This window comes from Papio anubis, chromosome 3 (genome assembly GCF_008728515.1).
Source record: "Papio anubis isolate 15944 chromosome 3, Panubis1.0, whole genome shotgun sequence".
Classification (NCBI taxonomy): domain Eukaryota; kingdom Metazoa; phylum Chordata; class Mammalia; order Primates; family Cercopithecidae; genus Papio; species Papio anubis.
The window spans coordinates 105,822,129-105,845,547 of NC_044978.1; the positions used below are offsets into that span (position 1 = coordinate 105,822,129).

General features: G+C 33.6%; 1 protein-coding gene across 29 annotated transcripts in view; it reads left to right on the forward strand.

Annotated features, from left to right (window-relative positions):
* ADGRL3 (adhesion G protein-coupled receptor L3) overlaps nt 1-23,419 on the forward strand; it is an 864,507-nt gene that overhangs the window by 289,185 nt on the left and 551,903 nt on the right. For all 29 annotated transcript variants that reach the window (XM_021939122.2, XM_031664067.1, XM_021939135.2 and 26 more), the window contains one exon: nt 3,310-3,537. In XM_021939122.2, coding sequence (XP_021794814.2) covers nt 3,483-3,537 — 55 coding nt within the window. In that variant the 5' untranslated portion in view covers nt 3,310-3,482. The remainder of the gene's footprint in view (nt 1-3,309; nt 3,538-23,419) is intronic.

Consider the following 23,419-nt stretch of genomic DNA (forward strand, 5'->3'; position numbering starts at 1 on the left):
AGAGGAAAGAGCACTAATGTTGAAGTCAATTTGGCTTGAAATTCTAGACATGTAACATGTCTGATTTTCCTTCTCAGTAAACATGGAACAATGTTATCTGCTTTATATATTTGTATGAATAATTACATTAGGAAATTTGTGTAATATCTAGCACAGTGTGTAAAATGTGGTAAGTACTTAAAGGAAGATTAATTCTTCTCTATCTTGTGACTTCATTTACTTTACTGTGTCCTGTATTTGTTTCTTTTTTCCCCCCACTACAGTATGGGTTGTGAGAAAAACTGTTCTACTGATTCGCATTTTCTGTAAAATCTACTGTGGTAGAAATTTAGTATTATGTGTTTGAGAGAATGAATAAATAATTCATCTAGATGGCAGCTCATAATTTCTTCTAGTAATGAAATGCTATATATATATATATTTACCTTCTATTTGTGTGTATGCGTTTGTATGTGTATGTGTGTGTATACATATATCTCCTGATAACAACTTTTGACTCTTGTATACTCCATGGTCACAGAGGAAGGCAAAAAAGACACAGAAACAGAATGTTGAGGTTTGCTAGGATAGAGCATTGTGATCTTGTTCATGAATCTGTCAATTATCTGTCAACTTAAATATCCCTCTTCAAGTAGCTGTCAGTTATTTTGTGCATGTTAAATAATGTAATTTTACATGAGCAATCGCTTTCGAAATTTCTTTTCTGAGTTACATACTTATGACATTTGAGAATGGATTTTCAGGTTTTCTTGTGAGTCAGAGTTGCGTAAGAGAAAACAAAATGAAAATGTTGTGCATGATTCCTTTTCACTTAGTCTCTGTTTTATCTCAGCCACATATTTAATTTCTTGTCAATACTTTCTCTGTTTGTAAAGGTAAACTGTTATGAGATTATCTAGAATGAGTTTGTTTCCCATAATATCAATGAAATTGAAGAGAAAACTCTTTATATCTATTGTGTCCATATTTAGTACTGTAGGAGCCTATGTATACAATAGTAATAAATAAATTTTTTTTTTAGTTAAATTATCAAATGATCTTGCTTCTTATGGATTCACATTGAAAGGATGAGTAGGACAAAATAATTGCCAATGCTATAGCACCTACCACATGACAGCACTGTTCTTGGCTATTATTATGTATTTTATGTAATTAAAAATTACAAATTTTAACTCATTTAATGTTCATAGAACCATATGAATTAAGTAATATCACCCTACCCATTACATAGATAGAAAAATGGAAATGCTATAGTAAATGACCGTCAACAGGAAAATTGAGATGCTATGTAGTTAAATGACTTGCCCAACGTAGTAGAACAGTAGTTGAGATCAGGTTGTCTGGCTCCAGAATCTGTGCTCTTAACTACCATGCCGTAAATAACAATATCAAAACATCCGATTAATTTGTGTAATTTTGCCTTTTGTTAAAGACTTTGGTTTTTATTTTGACAGAATGAAGCATATTAATACTTTCCTCAGTAAACAATTTTGAATATCCCTTTTCAGAAGATTTTAAAATTTAATTCTAAAAGTCTGAAATTATTGAAAATATGTATCAATCTCCAGGACAAAGAAAAAAAAAAGAAAGAAAGAATGAAAGAAAAAAGGAAGGAAGGAAGGAAGGAAGGAAGGAAGGAAGGAAGGAAGGAAGGCAGGAAGAAAGGCAGGCCGGCCCAATTTGTGCTTGATTGATCAGTGTGACAGGTGCTGACTGTAAAAGACGGTGTCTTCAGGATTTGGATCATGTTCCCTTAGTATTCTGATTTCCTAAGATAAATCTGTGAAGACTTTAAGAGGAGGCAACTACACTACTTTGGTTCAATAAAGTTTCTTTTTCAGTGCGTAAAGTTATTAATGTTTGACACCTCTCAGCAAGATTCCTCATCTTGAATTGTACAATCCTGGGGAGTAGGTTTCATGTTTTCTTCAATATTCTATTCCATGTTTCTGGACCACTGCTTTGTATTTTAGTGAGCATTCAATTAACCTCTGTTGAATGAATTATGTTAAAACTGCATTTTAATTTAGTTTGTATCTATATGCTTACTGTTTAAAATAAGCTAGTTAGAATAACATAAATGAAACTTAAATGAAAATGAAATTTTAGGCATAATAATCTATTTTTAATCATCATACATTGTTATTGAGGTAATACTTTGCCTTGATTTTCAGTACTGAAGCTTTTGACATTCAAACAAAAAGAGTAGCATCTTTTGTAAACATAAATCCATGATGTTCACAGATTTACGGAGATGTTTAGAAAAGTAATGTAGTTAATATGTAGAATAATTTCTGAATGAATATTGCAGCCTGAGATGAAAGTAAGACTCATATATTTACCTTTTCTTTTAAACTTATTTATGGTAACAATGATGAATGAAATATTTTACTGTTCTAATGTTGGTGAAATTATACTGTGGTAAAAGCTTACACAAAGTAAGCCCTAAATCCATATATATATATATATATATATATATATATATGTGTGTGTGTGTGTGTGTGTGTGTGTGTGTGTGTGTGTATGTGTGTATATTTAGTCAGGCGCGGTGGCTCACTCCTGTAATCTCAGCACTTTGGGAGGCCGAGGTGGGTGGATCACCTGAGACTGGGAGTTCAAGACCAGCCTGACCAACATGGAGAAACCCTGTCTCTGCTAAAAATACAAAATTAGCCGGGGTGGAGCTACTCAGGAGGCTGAGGCAGGAGAATCGCTTGAACCCAGGAGGCTGAGGTTATGGTGAGCCGAGATCTCGCCATTGCGCTCCAGCCTGGGCAAAAAGAGCGAAACTCCATCTCAGAAAAAAAAAAAAAAAAAAAAAAAAAGGCCGGGCGCAGTGGCTCAAGCCTGTCATCCCAGCACTTTGGGAGGCCGAGGCGGGCAGATCACAAGGTCAGGAGATAGAGGCCATCCTGGCTAACACGGTGAAACCCAGTCTTTTTCTAAAAACATACAAAATATTAGCCGGGCGTGGTGGCGGGCGCCTGTAGTCCCAGCTACTCAGGAGCCTGAGGCAGGAGAATGGCGTGAACCTGGGAGGCGGAGCTTACAGTGAGCCTAGACCGCGCCACTGCACTCCAGCCTGGGTGACAGAGCAAGACTCCATCTCAAAAATAAAATAAAATAAAATAAAAATCATTATATTTAAGTTAATTTGTTCAGTAGAGGCTGAATTGTTTATTTCACTAAGATCTGAGGCCAGGATATAAACATGATGGTATTATATGCATTGTATAAATAATGTCTTTGGATTACTTACTTATTTTATACAATAACCCCTCCTTTTTTTTTTTTTTTTCTTTTTTGCAGGTTTCAGATTTGGGATATTGGTGTTTCTGTTTCGGAAGAATTATTCTTTTTATTTTTAATTTAAAGAAAATTCATCAGTTTCGGAATACAGAAGAGGAACTAGAAATATACGTGTTTTGTTTCACATTTGAACAGTCATTCTTGAGGAATACTCCATACCTGAGTGGACAGCCATGTGGCCATCGCAGCTACTAATTTTCATGATGCTTTTAGCTCCAATAATTCATGGTAAGATTTTTCAGATTTTTGTGTAATGCTTAACGTTTTCTCACTTATTCATACTAGACACTTCCTTAGGATCTTTGCTCTGAGATTACTTTGTAGTTTTTCCTTACCATATGTTAGTATAAGTTAAAATAAAAGAACATAATGTGTATTTATTTATTTATTTATTTATTTATTTTGAATCGGAGTCTCACACTGCCACCCAGGCTCGAGTGCAGTGGCACGATCTTGGCTCAGTGCAAGCTCCGCCTCCCGGGTTCACACCATTCTCCTGCCTCAGCCTCCCAAGTAGCTGGGACTACAGGCGCCCACCACCACACCTGGCTAATTTTGTTTTTGTATTTTTAGTAGAGATGGGGTTTCACCCTGTTAGCCAGGATGGTCTCCATCTCCTGACCTCGTGATCTGCCCGCTTCCGCCTCCCAAAGTGCTGGGATTACAGGCGTGAGCCACCGCGCCCAGCCCGTAATGTGTATTTTAAGCTGAAATAGTTATGAGTTTTCAGTTGCATTTCTTAAAGTGCCTATTGAAATGTATTTAAACCAAAAGGCTTTTTAAAAAGAACACTTGCATTTTATTTTTAGACTTTACCACACTTTTGGAAAATCAGCTGAATTATTAATTCTCATTTATTGTGATTTTTTTGGCTTGCATAGTTTCATACTTAAAAAAACATTTTTAATGTAGTAAATTTGGGCATTTGAAAGAAAACTCCAAAAGTAAAATCCTACTTATTCAAAAGTATCTGCTTTACACAACCGAGTAATTATTTTTTCTGTGAGTATTTACTATTCTGCACAATCTTTAATATACAGAACACAAACTATAATCTCTCAATAAAGGGAAATTAGTTTTGTACTATACCTTGTAATGCAGAAACACAAATAAAAAAACAAAAAACAAAAAACAAAAGAACGGTCAGGCACGGTGTCTCAGGCCTGTAATCCCAGCACTTTAGGAGGCCGAGGCGGGCAGATCACAAGGTCAGGATATCGAGACCATCTTGGCTAACATGGTGAAACCCTGTCTCTACTAAAAATACAAAAAAAAAGTAGCCGAGTGCGGGCGCCTGTAGTCCCAGCTACTTGGGAGGCTGAGGCAGGAGAATGGAGTAAACCAGAGAGGGGAAGCTTGCAGTGAGTGAGCCGAGATCGTGCCACTGCACTCCAGCCTGGGCGACAGAGCGAGAATCCGTCAAAATAAATAAATAAATAAATAAATAAATAAATAATAATGTCTATTTTCACTTTTTAAAGAAAGATGATTTTACGGAAACATGCTAATATACTTAATAGACATGTATACTTAATGTTCATTTAGACATCTTTGTAATTATAACAAATATGATAGATTAGAAATGACGTACCTTTGCAAATTTTATAAAATATATCACATTAATTAATATATAAGTGAGACATTTATATTCTGTACAACTTAGTGTAATATTCACTGAATCTCTCTCAAACCTGGTAAATTAAAGTCTATATGTAAGTTCCTCTTACACAATTTAATGTTTTTGGCTAATTATCATTGATTTTTTTCCCTAAGATGAAAATGTTGTAATATAGTCGCTCTCTCATATGTTGATGATAATTATAGCAAAGAAAAAAGGACACAGCTGTATTTGCCACTGCTTAGGAGGTCTCAGAATATTATAGTGTAGCAAGCAGCTGAAATGAATTTTTAGCCTCTTTAGCTCACTTTTGGTTTTTAATTGACTACAGAAACTCATTGTAGTTCATCAGTGATGCAATTCTGAATCTGGCCTGTGTTCTAAAGTTTAAACATGAATTGCATTTTGCTGTCATTCTAAATACTGGGTAAAATAACTTCTTTTGAAGTTTTCCTCTAAAGTTCCCTGGATGCAACATATTTAGTTCTGATAATCCACTCTATTATAAGGTAGAGATGTTTGTAAAATGGGAGTATCCTACTTATTCAACCATCTCAACCATCTTGTTTTAAGCAAACTTGTCTAAAATATCAAAATATTTTCTTAATTCATATACTGATACATTCATGTTCTCTGCATGGGCACATATAACATTTTGTGATGTGGGAAAATAAATATAATTACGTTACTTGAAACAATGCTTTTCTAAGTATCAATATATGTAAAGGTGATTTAAATTAGACTTTTTATGTTATAAAAATACCTCCCTTATAATGTTATTTTGAGAATAAAATAAATAGCATATGTAAATAATACAGCACAGTGCACAGAAAATATTTAGTGCTTGAACATGTAAATTTCCTTCATCATATAATCTATCCCTCCAGTTAATTTTTGTTCCAGTAAATTATAACAACCAGGAATTAGCTAGCCATAAGAGCTGATTTATTTAATGTTGATACTAAGGAAAAAAGAAAAATATCTACATATATATTTACACACACACAATTCATATTTAAAAGATCAAACTAAAATTACCCTTGTTAGAGAAAGTTAGGTTAAAAATAGCAGAAACAGACATTGCAAGAAAGATTCCTTTTTCAGAACTAAAAAGCCTGGTCCCTAAAACTGACACATACTATGTATTTCACTGGACCCCTAAATGTGGCTGAGCCTTGGGTCTTAGGTCTTGGTTTGGGGACTGATAATCTGCACTGAAAACACACACACACACACACACACACACACACACACACACACACGCACGCACAGAGAGAGAGAGAGATAGAGAGAGAGAGAGAAAGAGAGAGAAAGAGAGAGAGAGAATACCTCCAAGTAACTTTTAGAAGTATTAAATCAACCCCTAGTATAATGATAGGACACATAAAAGACTGATCTGATATGTAAAATACTCTGGGCTAAAAAAATAATCATTTCCATTTTATGTGGACTATTCAATATTATCTTGAGTTTTGAACTATAGAGGACAAAACAATATAGAATCTTTTTTCTGATAAACTTTATCATTTATTTTAAAACTTTGCACCTGAGAAAATACAAGTCGCTTTTGTCTTCCTTCTTTAAGAAGGCTTTTTCTTTTGCCTTTGTGATACCACTTCTGACTTGTGAATGAAGGGCTTTATAAGCAGCCTTTTGGAACCTAACTTGCTCATAAATAGAAAAATATACCTTTGATCAAGTGCTGAAATATAATAGGATAGGAATTTTTAGAGTCCCCATCAATCCTGGCTTAAGAGAATACTGCATAACTTGAAACCTTAGATGACTGAGTTAAAATGTATGTCATAGTTATAGAAGTACTTTTGTTTCCAACATATCCTCTGCTGATGTCTCCTTGCTACTGCTAAGATGTCCAGATATTTTGCCCTCTTGATCATTGGGAATTAATTCTTCTGAGTAATGATCTGAATTGCTATCCCTTTCTTCAGAGAAAATAGTAATGATGACTACTGATTTTATGGCCATAAACTTTAGATGTTTTAGTTCACTTAATATTCACTATAATTGCATAGGTTTTTTTTTATTATTTGTTATTATTATTATCATCGCCATCTTTACAGATAAAGACATTGAGGTACACAGTGATAAAGTAAATTGAGGTCACACAGCTATTAAGTGACACAGAGGGAATTTAAAATCAAGGACTTGGCTTTTGAGCTCTGCTCTTGTTGGCAGTAGATATCCAATTCCTATCAAGGCCGTTCCTCTTTACATAGAATCTCGTCTCAACCCTCCTGGTCACTTGGGAGCAGGTGAGGCAGAAACATTGACCATCTGCCTCTTCCATGTTCTTGGGACAGACAGACTGTGGTTCTGAAGCCTGACAGACCAGAGATGAAATTCCAGCTCTGCCACCTACTGGCTCTGTAATCCTCTTTATCTGTCAACTGGTTAATAAATATAATTAATTTACCCACTACAAGCCAGAAAACTGCTAGATGCTAAAGACAGGATAGTGAACAAAAGACTTGTATTTCTTCCCTCAATGAGCTTACAGTAACCTAAAAATGTGTAGCTTAATATAATTTTCATCTGTAAAAATGAACATGTATTCCTTGCAGAGCTATTTTAAGAAATGGATGTAATTATATATGTATAACTTCTAACATGGTGCTTTGGCATTTGATAAACCTTTCATTTTCTTCCCTACTCCTTTCTTACCTTGAAATAGAGGTAAATCCCTGAGCAAGGTAAGGAAAATAAATAATTACTGTTATTCTAACCCTGAGAATGGAAATAAATCTTTTTCTACTCAAACCTCAATATTTATGTTTTGCCAAACATTTCTAAATACTAGTATCTAAACAAAATTATTATCAATATTACTAATATCTAAACAAAATTATTCTCACTATGTAGGAATGTTTAAATTACTATTTTAATTGGTTATATATAATTGCTAGGGTTATATTTTTGCATAATCTCTACATGGACAAAATTAAAAACTAAGCTAAATAATTAATTCTGATAATGTTTATGTTAATTGAATAATCCCCATTTTCTCTAAATAGTCCAGTCAATGTTTTACGTAGGAAAACAAAACAAGTACCTCAATATCACATAAATATGTACAATTTAAATTGGGAGATGTCCCTGCTTCTATGTTTATCTGTCCATATTCCGTGTCTCTGTGTACTTCTGTATTTCTCTTTTTCTGTTTTCCATGACTGTGTCCCCTTCCTGTAGAGCCATAAAATCCTTATCTATAATGCAATGAGACCTGGCAGAAGTAAAGAGGAGCAGCTGAAGCAGATGGCCAGTTCTTTGCTGTGCACTACTGTAGTGTTGCATGAAGATAAAGGATTCTTTTTGTTGTTTTTCTATTGATGTGTTTGGGAGCAAGGAAAAAATAAGGAAATTGGAGAGCAAGAACCCAGTAATAACCTGGGGCTCATTTTGATTGGCAGTAAAGAAACATCAAGGTCCAATGTGGGACCTTGGGCTGGGAGATCTGTTCCTGGGAGGTAACTACACCCAAGCCCCAGCTGACCGGGAGCTCAGAAGGTGATTGTGGTGCTCAAATATTTCAGCTACACCTCAGCTTATTTGAACCTTACTTGTAAAGACTGAATCATAGTTGAAGAGGTAGAAAGCAGGATCGTTGGCACTTAAACTAGGAATAACGGCGAGCAGTATGTTTTACAGCGTCTTCACAGAAAAAGAAAAATACAATATAAAAAAACTTCTAGAACCACCTTATGCATGCTTTTTTTCTGCAATTCTATTGCTAAAGTTGCATCTGTATTTATATATTCAGGGACTTTACTGGTTAGCCTACATTTCATCATGTGCAAGAAATGACTTATAATACACAGTTCTTGGTAGGGATAAAAGAATGATCAGATGCATATTTGTTTTTATGTAATTTTCACCTTATTGTTAATCTGTGTTTACAATTATAATACTGATGTCAATGATTTAAGATAATACTCGTATATTTTGTAACTTCTAATAAGATATGAAACTTGAAAAAGTACAAAATTAAATTTAACTACGTAGCATTTTATCATATAATTCTTTCTATGAAGATGTGTTTTATTAGTTCTGAAAGAGTCAGGTTGACTTCTAAGCTCTGCTTAACTTGGTTATTTTTAGAAATTAATCATCCTTGAAATGTTTATAACGCTTGCCAGCCTCGGTAATTTGTAATATCTGCAGTAATATAACTATGTTTATGGTCAAATACATTATACAGAAAAATCCGTGTCATAGTAATGATATATGAGGTTACTGCTAACACATCCAACACCATCCACATTAGCCAGTGGGTACTGAGTTTTAAAATATGTATTTTGTAAGCTAACTACACAATCGTTAGTATCACAATGTAAGCTACAAACATGCATGGCTGATAGCTTTACTTTATGTGTAAGAATTTGTTTAGAAACTTTCCCAAATGCAGTTTGGCAGCTGGAAAATAATTTTTTTTTTTTTTTTTTTTTTTTTACTTTCGTACTTGCAATAGATGTTACATATGCATTTAATTGTAGTAATAATCTATGAGTGACATGTACATATTTGGAGTAAAATAGCATTTTCCTATATTGAAATTTTATGTATTGTGACTATTTGAGGTGCTTGTAATTTATCACATTTTTATATTTCTTGTTCTGCGGTGGACTCTGACTGCAATAGGATTGTTGTTTTATATTTAATGTTGAACAAATTTAAAAATATTTGAATATACAATATAAAATCATTGTTTTCTTATTCTTTGGATTACTATTTACTTGAATCCTCAGTATAATTGGGTTTATAAATGGGTTATTTTTCTTTATATTGTCAAATTATGAGCATTCTTTATAAAAATATCTTTTTTGAAAAGACAGTAAGATATCATTAGAAGACATTTAAAGAGTTTTTTAGACTTTTTTCTAAGAATAGCTTTTAAATTTTTATTTATTTTTAAAATTTTAATTTTAAGTAAAAATTTCAAATATTGTTATTAGTAAAAAGTAATTTTTTATTAATACAAAACATTTGTACATGTTTATGGGGGTACATATGGTATTTTGATACATGCATACAATGTATAATGATCAAATCAGAGTACTTAGGATATTCTTCACTTCAATCATTTTTCATTTTTTTGTGTGGGGAACGTTTCAGATTTTCTGGGAGGCCATTTGCCTGGATTTACCCACTTAAATTCTCAGGTATTTTTTGTTGAATCGTGCACCATTTTTCTACCCTCATCACTTCAAATTCTTCAACCCCCTTTTTCTAAGACAGGGTCTCACTCTGTCACCCAGGCTGTAGTGCAGTGTCATGATCAGAGTCCACTCTAAACCTCAACCTCCTGGGCTCAAGCAATCCTCCCCACTTCAGCCTCCCAAGTTGCTAGGCCACAGGCATGCACCACCATGCCTGCTTAATTTTTAAAATGTTTTCATAAAGATGGAGTCTTGCTTTGTTGCCCAGACTGGTCTCAAACTGTAGACCTCCAGCAATCCTCCTGCCTTGACCTCCCAGAGTACTGGGATTACAGGTGTGAACCACTGTACTCAGCCCCCTTTTACTCATGTATTTGATTCCTCAAAGAAGTTCATTCATTCAGGATTTTTTTAAATTTAATTATTATGGATATTTAATAGTGCATATCTATGGGATGCATATAATATTTGATACAAGTATACAATTTGTAAGGATCAGTTACTCCAGGGTAATTAGGGTATCTATCATCTCAACTATTTTTATTTATATGTGTTAGGAATATTACAATTCTACTCTTTTAGTTATTTTCAAATATACAATAAATTATTGTTGGCTATAGTCACCATATCTTGCTTCTGAACACTAGATCTTATGCCTTCTACCTAACAGTATTTTTGTACCAACTAACCATCTTCTCTTCATCTTTCTCCTCTCCACTAATCTTCCCATCCTCTGGTAACCATCTTTCTACTCTCCGTCTCCATTAGTTTAATATTTTTTTATTTCTCACATATTACTGAGAACATGCAATGTTTGTCTTTCTATACCTGGCTTAAGAATTTCATCACTTTTTTATGGCTGGATAATATTTCATTGTGTATATGTAACTACATTTTCTTTATCCATTCATTCGTTGATGGACACTTAGGTTGATTCTGTATCTTGGCCATTGTGAATAGTGTTGCAATTAAAATGGGAGTGCACATATCTCTTCGATATACTGATTTTCTTTCTTTTCCACATATACCCAGCAGTGGGATTTCTGGATCATGTGGTAGTTCCTGTAGTCTTTTGAGGGACCTTCATGCTGTTCTCCACAGTGGTTACACTATTTACATTCCCACCAATAGACAAAGGTTCCCCTTTCTCCACATCCTCACCAGCGTTTGCTATTGCCTGTTTTTTTGGATAACAGCCATTTTAACTGTGGGAGATGATATTTCATTATAGTTATATATTGCACTTCTCTGATGATTAGTGATGTTGAGCATTTTCAATTTACCTATTGGTCATTTGTATATCTTCTTTTGAGAAATGTCTATTCACATCTTTTGCTCATTTTAAAATCAGATTGATTTTTTTTTCGTGTTGAGTTATTAACCCTTGTCAGATGATAGTTTGCAAATATTTTCTCCCATTCTTGTGGATTTTCTCCTCACTTTTTTATTGTTATTATGACTACCAAAATTAATAATTGTCCATAATTGAAACTTTATTTTTATAGGAGACCTGTATACTGGTGAATTGTACACAAAACAGCAAGGCAATTCGTTGGGTTCTATTAGTTTTCAATTATTCTTCCTAAGAAAATGATGAAGATAATTAAACTTTGGTAGCCAAGAAAAATTTCTATTTTTGGTTGAGTCTGAATTTTTTTGAGATTTTGGAATCTCTTTTTTATATTTTTATATCTTTGCTCAAATTATATTATAAATATTGAGTCTTTCATTTTATTTCTGTAGATTGTTTTTCTCTAATATATTCTGCAAATTACTGAATGCCTCTTTTAGTTCATCTCAAGAGTAATTCTGTAACTTTGCATCTCTCTATCAAATCCACATATTATATATTAGTGTCCTCTGGACTCACATCACATCTTTTAATAAAAAAAATGGAAATCAGCAGAGAACCTGGTGTTTTATATGGCAAGGATAATTAATGATTTATAAATGTTGATACTGAATAGCTCCTGTAATTCTCAGGAACTACAGAAGATGGTGTCAGCATATTTAGGAATTATTGCTTACATGAAGCCCAGAAACTGAAATTTACAATATCATCTAATCTAAACTGCTTTAGAATCCTATCTTGTATGGTCCTATTAAATGAAGTAGAAAGATCTTAAGCCTTAGAGTTTAAGTCCAGTTCCATTACTTCCAAGATATATGACCTTCAAGAGTTTAAATCACAGTTTATTTATTTGTTAAATAAGTAATTAGGCCTACTTTGTTATAGTGTAAGGATTAAATAAAATAATGTATAAAAAGGCCCTAATACAAAGCCTCATACATTTAATCCTGGGAGAATGGGGTCATTAAAACATACCTTTAGGAATTAGAACCAAAAAACAAATGATCTGAATAGTAAGCAAAATTTAAAATACAACACCATCTTGGGGTCACTTACATTCCACAGTTCTTTTTCAAAGACTGCATTGTATATTCTTAATCCCCATTGTGACAGTTTCTCTAATTATGAGTCTACACATTTGTACACACATCCCATCATTATATTTAGGACTCAGCCACTGGACTGTAACTAAGTCTTTAATGAGTTACTAATGAACATCTTAAGCTTAGATCAGCATTCAAAGAAAAATGTTAAAGGGTGTTGAAAAGCTATTCAAAGTGCAATTCTGTCACTTTTAATTAGACTGTAAGCCCAATAAAATATCCTGTCATCACTCTTCTTTCTAAGTTTGAAAAAATTGAATAGTGAGTGACGGATATACCCTCATTTTGGTATCATTAGTTTTATGTGAAATTAAAAAGGGTAAATTCAGTGACCTAAATTAGAGAAATCATTCTTTTGATTAAATGCAAAGATAAAAATAACATGCAAGCATAAAATAGCATTTTACAACATTTCATTCTTTTTTCTTGGACTCAGATGACTTTAAAACAGATTGATTTTGTTGTTGCATTGGAGAATAACAGATGATGTGAGGAAAATACCTAATGATTAGTTAGATATGTAGGTTAAAAACATAAAAATAAAAAAACAAAAACAAACCCTCTGTTTTTATAAAAGAACAAATAATCTGCTTTCACTCATTACTGATTCTCTCCAAGCTGTTAGAGATATCACAAGAGTAGTAAACATAAATGTTACCTGAATTAGATCAGAACTAATCTTTAGTATAGCTCTCCATACAAATCAACAATGGTGGTGACAATTTAGCAATGATCCTTTTTCTTCTTTTTTTTCTCCTTTTGATAGGGAAGTTGATGAAACTATGCAGACCTTAAGGGCACATTATTTAACAATGAAGACAAATAATGCATAAAATGTAAAGCAACAGACTGGTATGATGCTCTTCCTCCAGGGAACACTACACAATTACTTAAAAGGAGGCCTTTTAGATTAGTTACAATAGCTGAATAGTTGGAATAGCTGTGATAACACAGATGTATCAGAGGTTACAGGCTGTTGGCAGGCTTTATGTTGTCCCTCTGCAGACAGATAAAAAACCACCGTGTCGATTTTTAAAAGTAGGTGTCCAATAATAATCACATTCTATGTATACCACCAACATAACGTAATCGATCATTTTGACATTGGAGCCTGTTAACATATTTGCTGTCTTGTTAAACAGAATTTAGGCATTCATTGAAACTTACGAACATTAAGATGTGAAATGGTTTGGCTCTGTGGCCCCACCCAAATCTCATCTTGAATTGCACTTCCATAATTCCCACGGGTTGTGGGAGGGACTTTAAAAGAGATTGATTTTGTGTGTATGTGTTGAGAAAGGCAGATGGGTGGGAAAAATATCTTAACTACCATAAAAAAGCAAAACAGTTCTCATTCTTCTCAGATGTCTTCAGAAATGCCAGTTACTATTTACTTAGGAGAGGGAGCTAGAACTCACTAGCAAAACAAACCTCTGTCAATATATGGATCATTTTTGCTCATTTTGCCCACACATTAGTTATAATTGGCAGTATGATTAAGGAAGAGTGCCTCATTACTATAGTTGTAAAGATTTTTAAAGAAGGGATTTACTTTACAGCATTCTGAAAGTATAGTTGCCATACAATTAAAAAAATGATATTCTTGAGGAGGGGAGTGGAGGGAAAAACAAAGTCAATGTTATCCAAATAATAAATTCTAAAGGTTTTTTGTTACCATGAATTTAAATGTGTTTGCATTATGTTTACAAGGAGGCAGGTGTTTGGAAAATCTTATTATTAGTTATCACTCGTCTTAAGGTACACAATACAGATTTTATTTCACTGGAATGAAAAAAATCATCCTTTTTGTCAGAAGCCAAATCTCTAATAAATTTATATCACTAACAGAAATCTGTGCTTACTCATTTTCAGAAGTGTTTAAGGTATTTACATCACAGTATTACAATTTAGGCAACAATTATAATGAAAGTCACTATTTTTCCCTTTATTGATAGGATACATAAAATGCAAGCTATGAAAACCTATTAAAAAGCAATCTTAAAAAGTTGGTTCTTTTGTTCTTTAACAAAATGAAATTTTTCCCTTTAGCTTTATTCACAGTCACGTGTTTGACTCTTTCACTATTCTCAGCATGTTTTATAAAACTTTTGTAACATAGTAGCTTAGTGTTCTGATGATGACTCTAATGTGTAAAAGCAGACTATTCATTCTTTTATAAATACAGAGGTTTTTTAAATTTTTTTAACCTACATATCTAATCATATCTGGATCTTTTTTCCTCATGTCATCTGTTATTTATTTTTATAATTTCAATTGTTGTGTTAGAGTCAGGGGGTAAATGTACAGGTTTGGTACAGGAGTATATTGCATGACTCTGAGGCAAATGATCCTGTCACCCAGGGTATTGAGCATACTACCCAATAGGTAGTTTTCCGACCTTGCCTAACTCTCTCTCTTAGTTCCCAGTGTTTATCGTTCTCATCTTGTGTTAGTCCGTTTTCATGCTGCTGATAAAGACATTCCTGAGATTGGGAAGAAAGAGAGGTTTAACTGAACTTGCAGTTTCAGATGACTCAGGAGGCCTCAGAATCATGGTGGGAGGCAAAGGCACGTCTTACATGGCAGTAGCAAGAGAAAAATGAGGAAGATGCAAAAGTGGAAACCCCTGATAAAACATCAGATCTCATGAAACTTATTCACTACTATGAGAACAGTATGGAGGAAACCGTCCCCATGATTCAAACTATCCCACTGGTTCCATCCCACAACCCATGGGAATTACGGGAGTACAATTCAAGATGAGATTTGGGTGAGGACACAGAGCCAAACCATATCACATCTTTTTTTTTTTTTTTTTTTTTTTCTTGAGACAGAGTTTTGCTCTTGTTGCTCAGGCTGGAGTGCAATGGCACCATCTCGGCTCACCGCAACCTCTGCCTCCCAGGTTCAAGCGATTCTCCTGCCTCAGCCTCCTGAGTAGCTAGGATTGTAGGCACCCGCCACCATGCCCAGCTAATTTTTGTATTTTTAGTAGAGACAGGGTCTCACCATGTTGGCCAGGCTGGTCTTGAACTCTTGACCTTGGGTGATCCACCCGCCTCGGCCTCCCAAAGTTCTGGGATTACAGGTGTGAGCCACTGCACCTGGGTCATTTCACATCTTAATGTCCATAAGTTTCAATGTTTAGCTTCCACTTATAAGTCAACATATGCAATCTTTGGTTTTCTGTTCCTGTGTTAATTCACTTAGGGTGATGGCCTCCATTGGCATCCATGTTGCTGAAAAGGACATGATTTCACTACTTTTTATGGCTGCATAGTATTCCATGGTGTGTGTGTATATATACATACATATATCTATATATACCTATATATATATAGAGAGATATATATAATTGTATTTATCCAGTCTACCATTGATGGGTACTTGGGTTGATTCCATGTCTTTGGAATTATAAATAGTGCTGCAATGTATATACAAATGCATATGTCTTTTTGGTAGAATAATTTATTTTCCTTTGAGTATATACCCAATAATGGGAATACTGAGTAGAACAATAGTTCTGGTTTTAGTTCTTCGAGAAATCTCCAACCTGCTTTCCACAGCAGCTGAACTAATTAGCATTTCCACCAACAGTATGTAAGCATCCCTTTTACTCCACAGCCTCGCCAGCATCTGTTATTTTTTGTCTTTTTAATAATGGCCATTTTGACTGGTGTGAGATGGTATCTCATTGAGGTTTTGATGTGCATTTCTCTGATGATTAGTGATATTGAGTGTTTTTGTGTGTGTGTGTTTGTTGGCCGTTTATATGTCTTCTTTTGAGAAGTGTTTGTTCATGTCCTTTGCCTGCTTTTTAATGGGGTTATTTGTTTTTTGCTTGTTGAATCATTTAAGCTCTCTGTAATATTAGACGTTCGTCAGATGCATAGTTTGCAAATATTTTCTCCCATTCTGTGGGTTGTCTGTTTACTCTGTTGATAGTTTCTTTTGCTGTGTGAAAGTTCTTTAGTTTTATTAGGTCCCGCTTGTCAATTTTTGGTTTTGTTGCAATTGTTTTTGAGGACAATCGTAAATTCTTTCTTAAGGCTGATGTCAGAATGATACTTTCTAGGTTTGCTTTTAGGATTTTTATAGTTTAGGGTCTTACATTTAAAATTTTAATACATCTTGATTTAATTTTTGCGTATGCTGAAAAGTAAGGGCCTTGTTTCATTATTTTGCATACATGGCTAGCCAGTTACCCTAACACCCTTTATTAAACAGGGATTCATTTCCCCATTGTGTATTTTTGTCAACCTTGTTGAAGATCAGATGGTTGTAGGTGTGTAGTTTTATTTCTGGCTTCTCTATTCTGTTCCATTTTTCTATTTGTCTGTTTTGTATTAGTATCACACTGTTTCTGTCATTGTAGCCTTATAAGGTAGTTTGACATTTGGCAATGTGATGCCTCCAGCTTTGTACTTTTTGCTGAGGATTGCTTTGGCTACTGGGGCTCTTTTTTGATTCCATAGGAATTTTACAATAGTTCATTTCTAATTTTGTAAAAACTGACATTGATAGTTTTATAGGAATAGCATTCAATCTGTAGAGTGCTTTGGGTGGGCAGTATGGCCATTCTAGCAATATTAATTCTTCTAATCCACGTGCAGGGAATGTTTTTCCATTTGCTTGTGTTATCTCTGATTTCTTTGAGCAGTGTTTTGTAGTTCTCCTTGTAGAGATCTTTTACCTCCCTGATTAGATGTATTCCTAGATGTTTTGTTTTCTTGATGAGTATTGTAAATGTGATTATGTTCTTGATTTGGCTCTTAGCTTGAATGTTATTGGTGTATAAAGGTAGCTCATCCTGTAATCCCAGTACTGTGGGAGGGCTAGGTGGGCTGTTCAACTGAAGTCGGCAGTTCAAGACCACCTTTGGTAACTTGGCAAAACCCTCTCTCTACTAAAAATACAAAAAAATTAGCTGGACATGGTGGCGGGTGCCTGTTATCTAAGCTACTCGGGAGGTTGCAGTAGGAGAATCACTTGAACCCAGGAAGCAGAGGTTGTGGTGAGCCTCTCGAGATCATGCCACTGCATTCTACAGCCTGGATGACAGAAAAAGCTGCTGATTTTTGTATGCTGATTTTATACCCTGAAACTTTACTGAAGTTGTTTATCAGGTCTAGGAGCTTTCTGCTGTCTTTAGGGTTTTCTAGACATAGAATCATATTGTTAGCAAAGAGAGATTATTTGATTACTTCTTTTCTTACTTGAATGACTACAAAAGTTTATCTTACTTATTTGTTTTCTTTTATTGTAACAAGCTATGTTTTGGAGAAAATTAATGAGGAATGTAGTCTGAAGTGTAATTTCTTGCCCACATCAGGCATACCAGTACTTTATGAAACAAGGTAGTCTGCAGAAGGAACCTGTTGAGTTAAATAACATTCAGGTACACCATAAAATCTGTTTCATTATACACAAGAGGACAATTTGTTACTACTTAGCTCAGCTATTTTCTTATAAGATCCGGACTTGAAACAGATTTACCCCTCTGTGTTAGAACTTTCGTGTTGCAATTTCTACCTGATGGCATCTTTACTCAGGTGCTTGAATTGGATCTTTTATGACTATTGTTAGAGATTACTACCCAGCCTATAAAGAAATTATGCAGCTATCATATACACCTTAGGGAGAAATCCAGAAAGGCATGATCTTTTTATGGCTAAAATGAAGGTACTGTGGGAGAGAGCCTTTCAGGTATGCATCAGGAAGCAGGATTGAAAATGTGCCTTTATTTACAGAAAAGGAAATGAAAACAGTGGTCTCTTCTTTGCCCCCAACTCTTCTCTTTCTTTCCCTTTTATTATATATGTGGCAGTGAAGTTGGAGTAGACATTTTGGTAGCAATGAACCATTTGCTATTGTAACTTTTTCAATATAATTTCCAGCATTTACACAATACTTTCCTGTTAGCTAAAGAGTTTTGCACATAATAGCTCAGTGAATACTCATAACAATCCAATGAGTCATAGGTAGTAGGACTGGTAATTTTCAGATGAAAAAATAGACTCAGAGCTGTGAATGTAATGATGCAATACTATATTTTAAGTGGCTTTTGATGAAAAACTCAACCCAAAATTTCTTAGCCATCTTGTGGAGGTTCTTCCATAGGCATTTTTATAACCTACTGAGCATTTGCCTTATTTTGTAGATCTATGATTTAAATTGTAAACCAACCAAAGTAACATGTTGAGATTGAGCTAGAATATAATAAAACAAAATAAGTAAATTTTTAAAATCTTCAATTAGGGAAGACAGCAATACCGTGTTTGTTTAAATCTTGGAATAAAAAGCAACAAGATTTTGAGTATCTTTTAGTAAAGAATGGAAGGAAAATATTATGAAATTTGATGATGATTTTATAGAGAGAGAACTGTTTGGTAAAATTATGGAAAGAGTGATATTAGAAAGTGGTGAGATTTGGAAAGCCTAAGCAGTAGGGGAAAAGATTTCCTACTAGGAAGGATAATTTGTACAAAGGATTAGGCAGGTATGTTCAGGAGGATAAGTATTCTCTTTCCAAGAGATACTACCACGGTGAAAAAGTGTAATATGTAGGTTAGAGTCACAGCTATATTAGTGTACATTTCAAACTCTATAAAGCTCATGGTTGCTAATAAAGACATGGTGAAATATAACCTTAAAACGCAAAAATAAATGACTTGTAAGAAAAATTGTTAGTTTATGAAAAAAAAGCACTTGTAACTCTGATAAATATGCCCAGGTTGTATTTTGTTTTTAGCATTTCTCTCATTATAGAATTAGCCCATTGTTTTGTTTAGAGTCCCAGCTCACTGTTATGATTAATAGCTGTTTGGAGGAATAAGCTGAATAATTGACTGAATTACAAAGCTGCTCATGTGAGAAGAACAAGAAAATAGAAACAGCTGAAGTTGGTTAGAAACAGTACTTACATAACTTTAAAAATGTATATAAATCAGTATTGATCTCTGAACGTTATCTATCATTGAATTCTGATATTTATTGATATTTATACCAATTATATGTTCCACAGATAATATGAAAACTCTGATATTATCATCACAAATACTTTACCTTTTAAAAACTCATTATTTTTCTTTTGCTTACCTCTTGCCTCATATCTGCCCACAACCAACATTCTGGAACAGTGATGTTCTGATGGCTTTTGATATTTAAGAGACATGGACATGGGATAAATATTTTGATCACTATAGTAGGTTATGAAATACTAATTTTATATTTCATGCTTGCCCACTAGGGAAGCAGAATGAAAGTACTTGCATTGTAAAAATATCTGGATATAAATCAGATATAAGGATGATTTGTATATGGCAATAACTCATATTGCTTATAAAGAGTATTATATATTATGTATGATTTAAAAGTTAAAACTTTAAAAACAAATGAAAATAGAAAATCGCCCCCTCAATTCAAATAAAATCCTAATCAGATATGCAGTTTTTAAAAGATAAACATGAAATTTCTCTGAAGAAGGATAGAAAGAACAAGATGTATTGACCTTATTATAGATTCCTGTCTCAGAGCCAAAATTAACTTTGCGACATCTTAAAATTGCATACAACAGAGTTTTAAACTGTGGCCTCAAACGGTATTGGGAAGGAAACTTGGAGAGTTGCCTTCAACTTATGGTTAATGCCACAACATGCTGGTGTATTTTTCATAGCTAATTTGAAAGAATCCTTTCTCTTAAAGGTCTGGAGAAAAAAAGAGACATTTAGAATGTGAAAACTATCTTCAAATATCTGAGGAAAAGAACCTTCGAGGAGTACTTTGACTTGGTTTTGTAGCCTATGTATTCAATTTAGACAAGTGAGTGGAGAATGCCAGGGCATAGATACCACCTTCTTTGACATAAGGAAACTGGCTGCTTCAGATGCTATTGTGCCCCAAGGAGAGTGAGTTTCTGAGCAAAATCTCTTCACGTGAACCTTGGGAGATTTGTGTAGCAGAAACGTTCTAACTTTCTAGCATGTGAGTTGAAGGAATCTTTGTAGACTTAAGATTCGTGTTTCTAACAGAATACCAGACACCAGACTTGTAAGTGTGTTGTTTATCTTGAAGACTTATTTGTATAATAGCTTCAGGAAGACAAATTGGATTTATATTTATAATTCAAATAAATAATTCCACAGAAGTCATACAATATCTTGAATATAGTACACACATATTTTTTTAAAGCAAAAGTTGAGATTTTGGCTCTGTTCTAATAACCCTTCTCTATGTGGGTAGTGTAACAGCCTCTCTAGTTTTCCTGCCACCCATTGAATTTCTTTTATAGATACAGTGAATTTAAATGAGAGTACAAACTATAGACACATAAGATACTTTGGTTTCATAAAACACATCAGTCTACTTTTTTCAATTGACAGTCAAAGTCTACTTAAGCTCCTGGTATTTTGTATTCTTTAGTCTTACTCCATGAAATCATTTTACTCCTCAAGCCAAACTACTCTTTTTAGAACCCTAAGAGTTTGCTTCCTAGTTCTATTGACATGTGTCTTTATGTTTTCTTTATTCTTAGATTTTTTTTCATTTAGATACAGACACTATTATACTGTTTAGTTGATGCTTGATTCCATTGTTTATTCATTTTTAAATCAATTGTCATTCTTGCCTACTCTAGAAATGGACCTTTTCTAGAAATATTTGATCTCTAGTTCAGAAGAAATCCCTATTCCCACCTCCCTGTCCTATGCTACCCTTTCCTCCCGAGAGTTTTAATAATTATCCTAAACAGATTGTCTTAAAACTAAGCTCTTTACTCTGGCTTAAAAGCTCATGATCTGGGTGCTGTTTGCCTTTCTGCCTTCCAGACTATTCTTCACCTTGACCACTATACCCAGCCGTTGTGTTTTTTCTCAAGCACACCAAGGGGGTTCTAGCCAGGAGGCCTTTCCTGTAGCCTGGAAGTTCTTTGGCTGTCAACTTACAGTCATACAACTGAATGTTGTATGATTAGCGACTTTAAATCTCACTAAAATCCCAATTTATATTTTATCTCCATATCCAAGTATTTCACAAAAACCTAAATGAAGTAGTCTTTACATATTACTCTATTTAAATTTTTCATAGATTTCTCATACTTATATGGTATATTTTCTCTAATGTTTATTTGTGTGTTTTCTAATCTCATAATCATAATGATGTATGATTCATTAAAGTAGCTTTGTGGTCTGTTTTCTTCACCAAATTCTCCAGCACCTAGAATAGGACCCAACATGTAATGGGAGCTCAATAAATATTTGTGGAATGAGTGAACAAATAAGCATATTCTCCCCCACTCTAGATGTGCTTATATTTTAACTTGGCTGAGGATAAAATCTTTCAATTTTTGAATAACAGAAGTTTATAAGTAACCTATTTTGATAACCTTTGGCTAATTTTCTTCCATAGAGTAGTAATATAAAGATGTTAGAGAAAACACTCCTGTATATATTCATGTAAAAATATTTTTATATTAGTCATATTGTCATTTTAGGCAATGAACAGAGGGATATCTTAGGAGCCAAAAGATGAGAAATGATGCCACTAGAGTGAAACATCAATGAAGGCAATTACTTAGAGATGTTGATTTTCACAGTTTTTTGGTCTTGAAACTTGTTTTCTTCTTTGTCACCTTTTTCATTTACACAGGCTATAAAAATGGCATTCAGATTACGTTTGCCTAGATATTTTAGTAATCATACATTGTAATAAATTCAAATAAAAATGTTGTTTTGGGACAATGTCTCAGACTTATATGTTAAAGTTTTCCATTATAGATACATTGTTTAACATATTTCTTAATATGATTTTTTTCTATAAAAGTTGTATTATTTTATGTGTTTTGGGAGGGATATATTTTACACTCCTAATTTGCAAATATTTTATATAGCAAGAAATTATGGCACCACTGTATAAATTTCTAGTATTAGAAAGATGATCATAAAATTCTCTTGCATTATTGATTTTCTTAGTTTCTCTCCTGTTTAATGTTAGCCACATAACATTATTGTGTTTTTATACATGCATGTTATAACATGTTAAAAAATACGTGTGTGAAGCAAAATCTTTTTCTTTGTAAAATTTATCCTTTCTGTTGGCAGACATATTTTCATTATCTTTCCTATTTATTAAACTAGTTGCAAACAGTGTAGGGAAATATGTATCTCATGTGTCAATTTATCAGAAAAAAAATCCTATATTTAAATATCTCTATTTTCAAAGCATAAAATGTATGGGTGTTTTCTGAATTATTTTTAAAAATCATGTATACTTTTTTTCATTATTGTCTTGGTCTTTCATATTTACTCATTTATGTAATATGTACCATTTGTCAGTAAAATCACTGTGTATTTAAATGGTAAAAAATGTGTGTATATCCTTTTCACCTTAATGTCCACCACAGATCTTAATACAGTATCTCTCCAAAAATGGTAGTTAAATGACCTGAAAACATATAAATAAGTATAAAAAAATCCATATAAGTGTAACCATACTTCAAACAAAACAAATAAAGGAAAAACACCTCTCTGGGACTTTCTTTACCAATTACCTTATCAAACATTTTGTGTAAAAATTGAGTTTAGGAATCATTATTCTTATTTACACTTATGTAGATATTAGTGTCCTTAATTTACATTAGAGTGCTGTGAATCTATAAAAATAAAAATAATATTTATATTTTTTCAGGTAGCTTACTGTGCTTTCAATAATTATGTCTAATTTTCTAATCATTATTAGAGATTTGGATGAGGAGTTTTTTTAGCTTAATTAAGATAGTGTTTAACTAGGATAGCATTATACTAGGGGCCGGGAGGTAGTCCTCTCAGCTGTAGGGTTGTCTGAGTAGGGCCTGGGGTGGCTGGAATCT